The sequence below is a fragment of the Callithrix jacchus genome, chromosome 10 (assembly GCF_049354715.1).
Source record: "Callithrix jacchus isolate 240 chromosome 10, calJac240_pri, whole genome shotgun sequence".
NCBI classification, from domain to species: domain Eukaryota; kingdom Metazoa; phylum Chordata; class Mammalia; order Primates; family Cebidae; genus Callithrix; species Callithrix jacchus.
In genome coordinates, this window is record NC_133511.1 from 128732599 (window position 1) to 128746883 (window position 14285).

General features: G+C 48.5%; 1 protein-coding gene across 7 annotated transcripts in view; it reads left to right on the forward strand.

Moving 5' to 3' along the window:
- OSBPL5 (oxysterol binding protein like 5) overlaps positions 1-14285 on the forward strand; it is a 78912-nt gene that overhangs the window by 42336 nt on the left and 22291 nt on the right. For 4 of the 7 annotated variants that reach the window (XM_078341751.1, XM_054241211.2, XM_054241210.2 and 1 more), the window contains exons 4-7: positions 1171-1251; positions 1489-1590; positions 2578-2781; positions 3496-3580. In XM_078341751.1, coding sequence (XP_078197877.1) covers positions 1171-1251; positions 1489-1590; positions 2578-2781; positions 3496-3580 — 472 coding nt within the window. Of the gene's footprint in view, positions 1-1170; positions 1252-1427; positions 1591-2577; positions 2782-3495; positions 3581-14285 lie in introns of all 7 variants that reach the window. The other 3 variants (XM_078341753.1, XM_054241213.2, XM_078341752.1) reach the window with 1 other exon arrangement.

Below are 14285 nucleotides of genomic sequence, written 5' to 3' on the forward strand. Positions count from 1 at the left end.
ACGGATGGCACGTGTGACGGATGGCAGGTGCGACGGATGGCAGGTGCGACGGATGGCAGGTGCGACGGATGGCAGGTGCGACGGATGGCAGGTGCGACGGATGGCAGGTGCGACGGATGGCAGGTGCGACGGATGGCACGTGCCAAGAAAACCTCCTTTATGGACTCCAAATTTGAATTTCATGTAATTTTCACATCTCACAAAATAGTCTTATGATTTTCCTTTTCAACGTATTGAAACCGTGGAAGCCGTTCTTAGCTTGCAGACCGCAGGGAAGGAGTCCATGGGGGCGGGGTGGGTCGTAGCTTGCTGTCGCGGACTGCAGCCTTCAGACCTGCTTCTGTATCCCAGCTCACCCCGCCAGGCCTCAGGCTCCCCATCTGTAGAACAACGTGACCCCTTCTGGCTCCAAGGTCCTGGGACTGCTGCCCTCGGCCCATGCAGTCAGCCACGTGCTGGGCTCAGGTGCGGGCCTGGACGCTGACCCCTGCCCCCGGCTCCCGGGGGTGGGGTGGGTGCCCCCACTGCACACCCCCTACCTGTACGTTGGCCCTGCCCAGAGCTGGGCACATGCAATGCCCAGGGTGGGTGTGCTGGGTACCATGGGGGCATGTGCTGGGTCCCATGGGGGGAAGGCCAGGCGAAGAAGTGATTCTTTTGGGTGGATGCAGGGCTGGCGTCCAGAGAGACCCAGCCCGAGCGCTTGTGGCCACCATCTCATGACCTCCGGGAAGCTTCCCTGCTGCAAGCTCCACCCCCTGGCACCCTGATGCCTCCCTCTGAGGCCTCCCAGGTGTCCCTTCAAAGAGGGCTGTCCCTCAGGGCTCAGTCAGACCCATGGAAAGTCAGCCCTGAACCCTGATGTCCCGATGTTTCCCTATTTCCCGACTGCCCTGCCCCACACTGGCAGGTGCCCCAGGAGGGTGGGTCCCTTCCTGTCACCGGCATGTCTGTGGAGGGGCTCTAGTCGGCCACCCTTGTTCTTCCATCCCCCCATGGGAGCTCTGGAACTACTGGTGGGTGGGACACAGGGTACCAGGTGAGAAGGAAGCGGAGCACCCCTCTCTGACCTCTTCCTATCATATGCTTGGCATCAGGCCAACCTGAGCTCCTGGCCCCAGACCAGCCCCGATGTCCTGTCCCCTACACCCACATCTCTCTCTCTTGCAGGCAGAGTACAGGCTGTGCAATGGGTCAGACAAGGAGTGTGTGTCCCCCACTGCCAGGGTCACCAAGAAGGAGACTCTCAAGGTGAGCCTGGGCCTGGGGAGGGCGCAACCATGTCATTGTGAGACCCATGGCCACCAAGCCAGGGAGGTCGCCCTCCCCGCCTGCCAAAGGAGGGGGTACAAACTGCCCCTGGTTGCCTCCACACCCCCCGATTCCTCTCCTGTCCCTGCCCCTGGACCCACCCCTGGACTGCAAAGGGAGGAGTTGGGGCAGCTCAGCACCTTTTCCTATAATCCACCTCGGGTGCCCCGGGCCCAGGCACAGAAGGAGAACTACCGGCAGGAGAAGAAGCGTGCCACGCGGCAGCTGCTCAGCGCCCTGACGGACCCCAGCGTGGTCATCATGGCTGACAGCCTGAAGGTAGGCAACACCCAGCCTCTGGCCACCCAGGACACAGCTTACCATGCTGCTGCCATAACAAAGGACCACACACCCGGTGTGGCCGAAAATGGTGAAAATTCACTTCCTGGCATCTGGCTGTATCACTGCAGCCTCTGCTCCATCCTCACGCAGCCTTTCCTTATCCACCTGCCTCCCCTTTTTACAAGGACACCAGTGGTAGGAATTAGGGCCGCCTTACTCCAGTGCAGCCCTTCTTCACCTGATGATGTCTGCAAAGACCTCATTTCCAAATAAGGTGTGGCCTGGCCAGCAGGCAGAGAGTGCCGGGGAGGGAGGCATTGCTCCGGCTTCTGGGAGAGGACCCCACATCAGGGCCAGGTGTCCCGTGTTCAGACCTCACAGAGACTGTGGCCATTCACTCAGCCTCTGAGCCTCAGTTTCCCCTTGCACACAGTGGGGGTAAAACTGCCCAACTCCAAGGCTGCCAGGCAGTCCCCTTCTACCCACGTACCAAGATTACGAATCAAAAGTTAGGTGCAAAAGTAGAATTTAGATGAGAAAAGAAGTGACAACTAGTTTCAGAATGTACAAAGCCACCAGTTACAGCAGTCACACCGTGCATTGCTGGGTCCTCCCTGAGGGCCTTGATCTTGAACTCGACCCACATGAACCTCACAAGGAAATCTGTCCCTGCTGCCACGTATTTCTTTGCATTCGCCATAGCACATGGACAAGGACCCTGCCCTGAGTTCCACTCTGTGTCCTGCGGCACTGCCCACCCGTGGCTTGGCCCTTGCCCGGGCACAAGGCAGGCACAAGACACCACCCCAGGTAGTGGGAGGGCGAGGAAGGGGCCAGTTCTGAGCTGGTGTGAGGGAGTGAGGGAAGAGAAGGACCCCTCGGCACCCCACCCTGGTCTGTGCCCAGCTCCCCACCAAGCCATCCAGATGCCCCAGGGGTGCTGGCACCGGACGGCGGGCATTGACCACAGCACCCTTCCTGCAGATCCGCGGCACCCTGAAGAGCTGGACCAAGCTGTGGTGCGTGCTGAAGCCAGGGGCACTGCTCATCTACAAGACGCCCAAGGTGGGCCAGTGGGTGGGCACGGTGCTGCTGCACTGCTGTGAGCTCATCGAGCGCCCCTCCAAGAAGGACGGCTTCTGCTTCAAGCTCTTCCACCCGCTGGACCAGTCTGTCTGGGCTGTGAAGGTGCTGTGGAGGGGTGGAGTGGAAGACAGAGGCCCTCCATGGCCAAGGGGCTCATTCCTGGGGCCTTGGTGGAGGGTGGACCCAGCCAGCTGTCAAGTCCAAAATGGGCCCCTTGGGGTCTTGGGCAGGTCTCTCACCTTCTCTGAGCCCCACATGGGCCGGGGGATCAGATGTGGTTCTGGGTCCTCCATGCGAAGCACACAGGAGGCTGCACAGATGTGGCAGGGTGCCAGCAAGGTTACCCCCACCCCTTACCCAGCTGCTGTCCAGCAGGGAGGCTAGTGGCCACTCCCCATGGGTGGCTGAGGAACAGCGCCCGGCCCTCACCCCTCCTAAGCTGGGGCTGCCCTGCCAGAGAAACCCGAGCACCTGGTTACATTGGATTTCAGAGAAACGTCAGGGTTTTTTCACACAACTACGACCCCAGCTGCACGTGGGTAAACTTAACATCAACAAGCTGCTGGTGGTTTCTCTGGGATTCGAATGTCACTGGGCATCCTGGCTGTGCATTTGCTGATTCTGGCCACCCCAGGTCGGGAGGCTCAGAGCTGGAAAGCTGAGGGCAGAGCTCCCCCACCTCCCCACCTGGTGGCCCCATGACCCTGGGGGTGTCCCGGTGGGCCTGGGTGTGGGTTCGCATGGTTCTGCCTGACCTGTCTATGCAGGTGGCCCTGGGTGTTACCTCGGGTGACACCCTGATTTGTGTCTCTCCAGGGCCCCAAAGGCGAGAGCGTGGGCTCCATCACACAGCCCCTGCCCAGCAGCTACCTGATCTTCAGGGCCGCCTCCGAGTCAGACGGTGAGTCCCCACCAGCTTGTGTATATCTTCAGTGTCCCCACCTGAAGTGGCCCCCTTTTGAGGTTGTAGCTCAGGTACAGATGGCCCCAGTCCAGTCCCTTCCACTGCCTGGGGCCAGCCTGAAGTCTGGCCGGGACAAGCCCAGCTCAGAGCCAGGCAGGCCTGCACTCACAGAGCCCCCACTCCTAGCCTCAGTTTCCCCATGGTAAAATGTGACATGAAAATACCACCTGTCACCCCAATGTTGTGAGAACCCAGTGACCTTATAAATGCACCCATATAACAATTGCTGAGCTCCAGCCACATGCCAGCGTGAACCCCAAACATCTGAGACAGGTCTCAGTTAATTTAGAACATTTATTTTGCCAAGGTTGAGGACGCGCCTGTGACATGGCCTCAGGAGGTCCTGACCACCTGTGCCCAAGGTGGTCAACGCAGAGTTTGTTTTTATACATTTTAGGGAGACATGAGACATCAGTCAACACATGCAAGATGAACATTGGTTTGGACAGGAAAGGCGGGACAATCAAAGTGGGGAAGGGGCTTCCAGGTCACAGGGAGATAAGAGACAAATGGTTGCATTCCTTTGGGTTTCTGATTAGCCTCTCCATAGGAGGCAATCAGATATGCATCTATCTCAGTGGGCATAGGGGTGACTTTGGATGGAGTGGGAGGCAGGTTGGCCCTGAAAAGCTTGGCTTTTCCCTTTTAGCTTAGTGATTTTGGGGGCCCAAGATATTTTTCTTTCATATTTCACCCCTTTTTCTTTTTTAAAATCTTTTGGAGAAAGCATTTTAGAAGAAAATGAGTCTCTGGTATCAGGTTCCATCTGATATTTCGTGGCTAGGACGGTTTTATTCATAGACAAGTAGGTCCCAAGTTATTAGGAAAGCTCATTTTCAGAAGGTTTGTGAAGTCTCGTGTCCTATGAAGACAAAATAGGGGGAGGAAGGAAGAAAAACAACAAACAAAAGAACAATCCTGGGAAATCAATAGAGGCCACATCACTCTGAAGTCCATACATAGTGCGCAGGCATGAAGGTGGCGTGTGGATGTGAGTGGGTTGCTGTTCTTTTCTTCGGAAGTTTAAGTCGTCTAGCTTCAGTTCACAGGCTTTACGAAAGCACAGCTTAATCTTCCGTGACTCCAAAGTAGGAAAAGTAGGGGAAAAAAGAAGGAAAAAAATTGAAAACATTAGTCTGAAGACTTGTAGCCAACAAAAATTAGAATTTCATCCAAACTGTAGAAAATAACAAAAATTGAAAAGCAGGCAAGACTAGAATCTAACAACAGCTGTACTGTAGTTTTTGAAACATGATTTTTCTCTCCGGCTTCCCATTTGAACTAGGGAAGAATCATGGCAGGACTGGTCTGCTTTGTTATACTTGGCCTAATTGTTTATATACAGCGCACCAAGAATAATTATTTTTTTTTTACATAGGCTTTTTAATTGGCTGTGATGGAACTTTGTTTCATAGAAGGAATCTCAGATAAGACTTTTTTTAAAGCTGAATCCAGTCATGGATTTGTACCATTAAATGCCTATCAGTTAGGTGAATTATTGTCTTTTTGAGGTTCGAAAATAAATTTGGAGGTCCTGGGCCTGTCAGAAAGTGACATTTCTTTACTTACACGGGTCAGGAGCCTGTCCAGGGACTGTGTAGACAAAAGTCTGAGGCCAGTTTTTCCAGGAGCTTTCATTGGCTCTGGAAGTCACGTTTGAATCCTTAAAGGAAAGCTCATTATTCCAGTCAAAGCCTTGGTAAAATAACCAGTTTCTCCAATTGCGTCCTGTTACAAATGAAAACAGATTCTTTTTTTTGAGACAGAGTCTCTATGTTGCCGGGCACCAGGCTGAAGTGCAGTGGCATGATTTCAGCTCACTGCAACCTCTGCCTCCCAGGTTCAAGCAATTCTCCTGCCTCAGCCTCCCAAGTAGCTGGGACTACAGGCATCCACCACCACGCCCAGCTAATTTTTGTATTTTTTAGTAGGGATGGGATTTCACCATGTTGGCCAGGATGGTCTCGATCTCCTGACCTCATGATCCACCTGCCTCAGCCTCCCAAAGTGCTGGGATTACAGGCGTGAGCCACCATGCCCAGCCATGAAAACAGATTCTTTTTTTTTTTTTTTTTTTTTTTGAGACGGAGTTTCACTCTTGTTACCCAGGCTGGAGTGCAATGGCGCGTCTTGGCTCACCGCAATCTCTGCCTCCTGGGTTCAGACAGTTCTCCTGCCTCAGCCTCCTGAGTAGCTGGGATTACAGGCACGCGCCACCATGCCCAGCTAATTTTTTGTATTTTTAGTAGAGACGGGGTTTCACCATGTTGACCAGGATGGTCTCGATCTCTTGACCTCGTGATCCACCCGCCTCGGCCTCCCAAAGTGCTGAGGAAAACAGATTCTTATTGCACTTATGCAAATAACTGTATTGTCATAAGTCAGAAATACTTGCAAATAGTTTCCAAATTCTGTAGAAATCAGGTAGAGAGAAACAACTGTGCTCCAATTTTTTTCCATAGGAGTATACTTTACTCAATTGTTAAAAGCTGTAAATACCTTAAAGTTTTCTTGACTCTGAAAAACAAAACAAAGGATCAGCAATGTTTTAAGCAAAAAGTCAAAAAGATTACTTCACATTTCTATTAGTTTAGTCCATGCAGTTAATTCCTGTTCTGCTTGATATTCATGAACATTTCAGCTCTCCATGAGTCCTGCAAGTTTTTCCTCTATTCTGATGTCACAATCTCTAGTTATTAGAAACCAGCATTCAAGAGCACCTGTTGGAGTTTTATAGTTTTATAGGTTTATTATAAAACCACCTTCTAAAGAAGACCAAAACAAGACAATAATTGTCCATAGATGACAAAAAGTTTTAGGGCACCCATAGGCAAAGACATGATTGACAAGGAAATTTGTTTCCTCTGTGGCAGAAAATAATTTAACATAACAATTATGATCATTACTGATAATGTACATTAAGTCATATCAGAATTATGGGAATTTCCCATAATTTTGGAATACATACCAATGACATATTTATGCAAATACAGCCCAAAGAAAACCAAGCACCATTTTATATTTGATAATGCTTCCTGTATAATTTTTATATCAAATAAGCCAAATATGTCAATTTTGGACTTTAGGGAACCTATTAATGATATCTTAAAGGATTAGGTTAGAAAAAGACATAATTTTTAATTTGATTTTGGAAAGTTTGTTAAATATCAAAGGTTTAAAACACTTGATATAAAATAGCATTACAGATCATTGTAAAATAAGTCATTCATTTGACCAAAGTGATAAGGATTTCAAAAAAACATCAAAAACCTTCATTCTTTGAGACAGGAAACTTAATTTTCCCAACAATAAGCCCTAATAATATCATGAAGCCAATTAAATGTGTTTTCCAAAATTACCGTCTATAAAATGTTCATCTTGATCATAAGATGTAACTTCCATAAGCCTTTATAACCTTTATTAAGGAGTCAGTCATCGTTTCAGGAAAACCTTGTTAATCTGACACAGGGGATCATATTTGCATCAGTGTGACTTTGACATTAACGATTAATTTACAGAGAAACTGAATTTATTTTATATCTCAAAGTTGGCTCTTATAATCTCACATGCTTACCTCTTTTGAGACAGTCCCTGGACCTTGAGGAGTTGAATAGCTTTAATTTCTGGCCCCATGCCTCAGGAATGCAGTTTCTTTTGATTGGCATCTTCTACTGGGCCTGAAGATGAGGCTTTAATTGCTGTCAATGTTTAAGATTTAGCAGGACTTGGTGTTCTTTTTAGACCCAAGAGTCCAATTTCTTTAACTCAATGTTGCAAGGACTTTAAAAGCACATATGGGAAGATAAAAGGATGTCATAACCTTAATTTAAAAAAAAAAAATTTTAATCTCAGTTTTTTGTAAGCAAAACAAACTTAATAATAATGGCATGGGAATTATTTCAATAAAATAGAAAATCTGTTAGGCCAGTCATCACAAGGTAAAAGAAAGTACCTTCTGCAATTCATAGAATATCATGTTAGAAGAAAGCATTTTCTTTAAGAAAACGTTGTTAGTGTCAGGCCACAAAGGAAACAGAACCTGAGGAGGAAAATAGAACTTACATAAGCGGGAAATAAGCAGAAGGGGAGTGTTACTATTCATGCCTTTTAAAAGGGAAAACTGAAACTGGTGAGAGGCAATAAAAGTTGAACTTTGAGTTAAAATTAAAAAATTAAAATCTCATAATCGATTAAGGGTAAATCAACCCATTAGGAAGATGTCATTGTTCTAACCAATTATTTAGTGTATAAGTGTTTGTTTCTTTACATCAAACGCAATACCTATAAAGACCACTATAATTTCCCTTTAATCGTAGACAACTTGATCATATAAGAGGTTTTGGTGTTTCGTTTTGTTTTTTTAAAACAGACCCTCTTATTGCGACTTACACCGACCATTCATGACATGCTTGGGCCTTCTTGTTTATCCTGAGCATCCCTCTTTCATAAATAACCAGTCATTTTACTCTAGGACTAAATTTGCCATACAAGATTCTTTCTCATATGAAATTATTTCTCTTTAAGCTTTCTTATCAAAAAAACAAAAACAAAAATCTTCTTTATGACTTTCTTTACGTCTCTTTTACTCTTTTATTTCCTGGTTCCTTTTACTTTTATACATGACCTTTAAGCTTTGAATTAGACAAATTGTTCACCTTTTTTAAAACGACACACTTTTGTTTTTTAGAAAGAGTATTTCCCTACAAATATATTTTTATTGGAAAATATCCAAATAGTGAAAAATCTGTTATTTAATCTAACTTTAGATTCTAAATTATGATGAGTTTGTCTACAAGTATTTATCCTATTACATTTACACCATTATTTTAAACATTTACCTAGATTATTTACAAAAGCTGCAATTGTCATTATTTAAAGTTATTGAACCACCATTGCAAAATTATAACTGAGACGGTGAAAAAGAATGGACCTAAGTGATGCAATCTTGCGTCTAACCTCCAAGCTAACCTTGTTCATTCCCGGGCATAGGTCGAACTAACTTTGGGAGAAACTTGGTTTATAGTTTAGCTGAAACAAAGACTATAACAGCGTTTCTCAAAATGAACCTTACTGCCTATGGACTAGACCACCTAAAGCCACCAGATTAGAAGTTATGGTAATCTTACTAAATTTAAGGTGTAGCTATTTTTATTAAACCAATATTAATGCCCTACTTATTAAAGATTACACAAGCAAAGATCATTCCATCTTGGTCTGGGTTTATAGTTTCATAACCCCTATGCCAATTTTTTTTTTTTTTTTTGAGACGGAGTTTCGCTCTTGTTACCCAGGCTGGAGTGCAATGGCGTGATCTCGGCTCACTGCAACCTCCACCTCCTGGGTTCAAGCAATTCTCCTGCCTCAGCCTCCTGAGTAGCTGGGATTACAGGCACGTGCCACCATGCCCAGCTAATTTTTTGTATTTTTAGTAGAGACGGGGTTTCACCATATTGACCAGGATGGTCTCGATCTCTTGACCTCGTGATCCACCCACCTCAGCCTCCCAAAGTGCTGGGATTACAGGCGTGAGCCACCGCGCCCGGCCCCCTATGCCAAATTTACACACCTTATGGTATTTGGCAGGGCTAAGTATGAAATTGCTTGATTAATACATGCAAACAAAATGTATGCTGGAAATTCTTAAGACATTTCTAATATTACTTTGCCAATAATTTTAAAGCTAGCTTCTTTATTAAAGATTTTACTTAAGTTACATAAACCCGAGAAAGCATTCAACTCATCTTTTTTCCTGATAACATATTTGATTCAAGTGTGTTTCTTATCTAATAATTGATTCAAGGCAATCAGAGCCCTTTTATATATTCTCAGTAGTGAAACATCGTGTACACAACACATAAGTACCTAGACATATTAGGCATGCCAATAGAGGTACCTCTCACAGGTTTATAAAAACTTTTTATTCCTATCTTAGACTTTCAGATTCTTGATAACCTGTTTCAGGGAGTTGTCAGCTAAAGATCCTTAAATTTGCATATGAAAGGAAACAACTCAGGTGAAAATCAAATAGCAAAATTTGTATCATTATTAGGTACAGAGAGAAAAAGTCTGGTGGTGCTAGAGGGAGACTAAAGGTGGGTGCCAAGTCAAACAAAGTCATAGAAATCTATCACAGGCAGCCAGGCGCGGTGGCTCAAGCCTGTAATCCCAGCACTTTGGGAGGCCAAGGTGGGTGGATCAAGAGGTCAAGAGATCGAGACCATCCAGGTCAACATGGTGAAACCCCATCTCTACTAAAAATACAAAAAATTAGCTGGGCATGGTGGTGCGTGCCTGTAATCCCAGCTACTCAGGAGGCTGAGGTGGGAGAATTGCCTGAACCCAGGAGGCGGAGGTTGCAGTGAGCTGACATTGAGCCATTGCACTCCAGCCTGGGAAACAAGAGCGAAACTCTGTCTCAAAAAAAGACCCAGATTTGGAGCTCTGGGTCTCCAAAAATGGAGAATTATTATGAGGTTAGACACATGATGCTATTACAGTGCACTTAAAAATTTTTTTTAAAACAAAGACATTTCTAAGTTTCTAAAACACATTCTTAAAAACCCACGAATGACCTCTGTTGCAATAACTATTGTAGTCAAAAAGCAACAACAGAACGGCACAATACAAAAGAAAAGTAAGGAACTTAAGAGCTGAGATGAACTCGTCTGTTTACATTCTGGGCGGTTCATGAGAAAAAAACAACTTTCCACCCAAAAAGAGTCTGGTGCCTTCTCCGTTTTCTTAAAGGAACCCCAGGCTGTCATAAATTATTTTAGTTCCCCCGTGCAGTAGAGGGTGCAAGAGAAAGGGGAGACAGCAGAAGTAAGTGAAGAAACAGAATTCAGTCAACTGAGAAGAAAAAAACTTGTGCTCAGAAAAAGACAAGGTCTTAGGAGAAAACCAAAAACAAAACACGAAGGCCTTTTAAATGTAAACACACATATATGCGCATGTGTGCACATGCACACTCACACACATGCGCGCACAGGCGCGTGTGCACACACACACATGCATGCGCGCACACAGGCGCATGTGCACATGCACACATGAATGCGCGCACACAGGCGCGTGTGCACACGCACACATGCATGCACGCACATAGGCGTGTGCACACGCACACACACATGCATGCGCACACACAGGCGCATGTGCACATGCACACTCACATGCATGCCGCACACAGGCGCGTGTGCACACGCACACTCGCATGCGCGCACACAGGCGCGTGTGCACACACTCATATGCATGTGCGCACACAGGCGCGTGTGTACACGCACACTCACATGCATGTGCGCACACAGGCGTGTGCACACGCACACTCACACATACATGCGCGCACACAGGCGCGTGTGCACACACACATGCATGCCACACACAGGCGTGTGCACACGCACACTCACATGCATGCCGCACACAGGCGTGTGTGCACACACACACACGCACGCACACAGGCGCGTGTGCACACGCACACACATGCATGCACGCACACAGGCGCGTGTGCACACACTCATGCATGCCGCACACAGGCGCGTGTGCACACACACACATGCATGCCGCACACAGGCGCGTGTGCACACACAGGCACGCACGCACACCCCTTGGATGTTAGCTTTTAATTAAGCTGACTTTTAACCACTGAGCTTCTTTAAAAATATATTTTTAAATCTCATTCTGTATCAACTCGGACAGACTGCTGCTACTTCGGAAGTGCAGTCGTTACTCTCGCGGTTTGGTCTGGCTAGTGAAAACGGGGCCACGTTGCATAAATGAAGCCCCGGCAGTCAAAATCCAAATCTTTCCTCTTTTTTCCTTTCGATGGCCATTTTTCTCCTCCCATCAGGGAATTTAGCCACGTCAGAGGCTTCGTTCCCCATAATTTGGAACTTCCTTCGGATTTGACCAAGTCAGAGAGTTCAATGGGAAAAAGACCAAAACAGAAACAACAAAAAAACCAGCTCAGCAAAACAATCGTATAACTTAGACGATTGCTGAGTGCTCTAATGGGAAGGCGAAGTTACGACCAGCTGGCTCTCAGTCTTAACTTTAGCCCAGACAGACCACAATTCAGTTACATACCCAGGGATGGGTCTCAGGCTGAAAACGACTCCACCATCCTAGAGGCGGGAAAAGAATGAAACGCTTCATCTTCCATGTTGGAAGCGAGCTCAAACTCCGTAAAGGAGTTACCTGTGTTCCGTCGTCACGGAAGCGGGAAAAACTTGCTGCCTTGTGTTGGAAGCAAGCGAAACTCCAAAAAGAGGAATTGTACAGGAAAATAAGCTTTAGCTCTCAGCTGAATTGAGGGAGATCAGGGATTCTCTGGAGGGGGTGCTTCCAGGCCTCAGCAAATGGTCTTACTGGTTTGAGCCACAAAGTTAGTTCAAGCTGGTACCAAGTGCCACTGGGAGACTTGTCAAACATCAGGGGCACCTCCACTCAGAATCCCGAATATCTAACACAGGTCTCAGTTAATTGAGAAAGTTTACGTTGCCAAGGTTGAGGACATGTCCCTGACGCAGCCTCGGGAGGTCCTGATGATGGGCCTGAGGCGGTCAGAGCACAGTTTGATTTTATACATTTTAGGGAGACAGGAGACATTAGCCAACATATGTAAGATGAACGTTGGTTCGGTCCAGAAAGTGGGGACAACATCAGGCAGGGAAGGGCTTCCCGGTCGTGGGTAGACGAGGGACAAATCATTGCATTCTTTTGCATTTCTGGCTAGTCTCTCCAAAGGAGGCAATTGGATACACATCTGTCTCAGCAGAGGGGTGACTGAATGAAATGGGAGGCAGGCTGGCCCCACGCCGTCCCAGCTTGGGTTTTCCTTTTAGCTTAGTGATTTGAGGGGCCCAAGATTTTCCTTCCACACCAGGCACCATTGAACCAACAGGTTCTCCTGTTATCATCTACATGAGGAAACTGAGGCACAGGCAAACCGCCAGCAAGAAAGTGCTAGGGCCTGGACATGAATGCGAATTTCCCCGACTCCCAGATGCATTGCACGCTGTTGGGGTGTGCTGAGTGGTGGCTCAGGTAGCTGTGGCCGTGGGGATCCCGCACCTCGAGTGATTCCCTCTCCCCGGTGGCTGGCGCTGACCTGGGGTTGGAGCCTGGCCCCACTGCGCCCTCCAGTGGCTGCTCTGGGTAAATGCGGTTGCTGTACCTCTTCTAACCCCAGGGTGGTGGTGCTTCCCAGAGCCACAGGATGAGGGGCTCCCATCTCACCAGAGATGCAGACCTAGAGCAGCCTGGCCTCAGCCTCGGGTGCCTCTTAGCTTGGAGTTGTGGTGCCACATCACCCCGGTGGTCAAATGCCACATCTGTGCTCCCTCCCAGGCCATCCTGAGTCCCCCATTCTGTGCCAGGTCCTACAAAGGCCCCCAGATGGACAGGGCAGCCCCATCCTCTGTGCTCATGGGTGAGGTAGATAACCAACCATCAGATAAGGCAGGTCAGGCTGAGGCATGAGCTGAGCCCCTGATAGGATGGGGGCTGCCATCCGGGAGGAAGGATGTCCATAGCCCCTGAAGGTATCAGGGCGGGCTTCCAGGAAGAGGAGGAAGAGGCCTTGGAATGAGCTTCAAAAGAGATGCATAATATTTAGGATGTCTAGTCCTTTGGCAGCCACAAAGCCCATGTGTTTGGGCCCTGAGGCCAACTCGGCAGTTGTGACCTCTCCAACTCCCTGCCCCCAGCCCCGGCCCCAGTGGTCAGCCCAGGCTTGGCCACACTGGCGCCAAACCAAGCCTGCAATGGAACCAGCAGGATCCCAGATATCTCCCCACCACGACGAAAAGGCCAGCTCTAGAGACCCAGCAGCCACTGTCCAGGCCCCTCCCCACACCAGACCCGGGGGTGCTCCACGGAGAGCAGGATTTCATGGATCTGAAAGTGAGGGAGAGAAACTCACTGTTTCCAGGAGCTCCGAAAGGCAGAGGCTCGGAGAGGCACAGAACCGCCCCCAATGCTCTCCAGCCCTGTGCTCCCCTCAGCATGGCCCAGAGGCCAGGCACGGTGGCTTGTAATCCTGTAATCCCAGAATACTGGGAGGCTGAGGAGGGCAGAACACTGGAGGCCCAGAGGTTGAGACCAGCCTTGCCAACATGGTGAAACTCCGTCTCTACCAAAATGACAAAACATTACAGGCAGGCACCTGTAATCCCAGCTACTTGGGAGGCTGAGGCAGGAGAATTGCTTGAACCCAGGAGGTAGAGGTTCCAGCGAGCTGAGACAGCCCCACTGCACTACAGCCTGGGTGCCAGAACGAGACTCCATCTCAAAATAAAACCGAAAAAAAACCCACACCTATTAATAGTGTGACTTGTCACAAGCCACTGCAAGATGCTCCTGTGAGTGTGGGGACTGCTGTTAGTGAACACACCAGGACACAGGTGTCACCCAGGTGGATACATGCCCCACAGGAGGACCCTTGGGTGGGGCTGTCACCCTGCCCAGGAAGGCATCAGGGCTCAAGACCCAGAGCAGGGCTTGGAGGAGGCCAGCTGTTGACTGGCCCCTGCCCCCACTGCTGTCCACAGACCCTCTGGGCAGCCTCAGGCAGGGCTCCTCCATGGTGTGCAAGCTCCTCAGCCCTCCCCACCCTCCTGCCTTGACTCCAGGCTCTCGGGAGCTCCCAGCA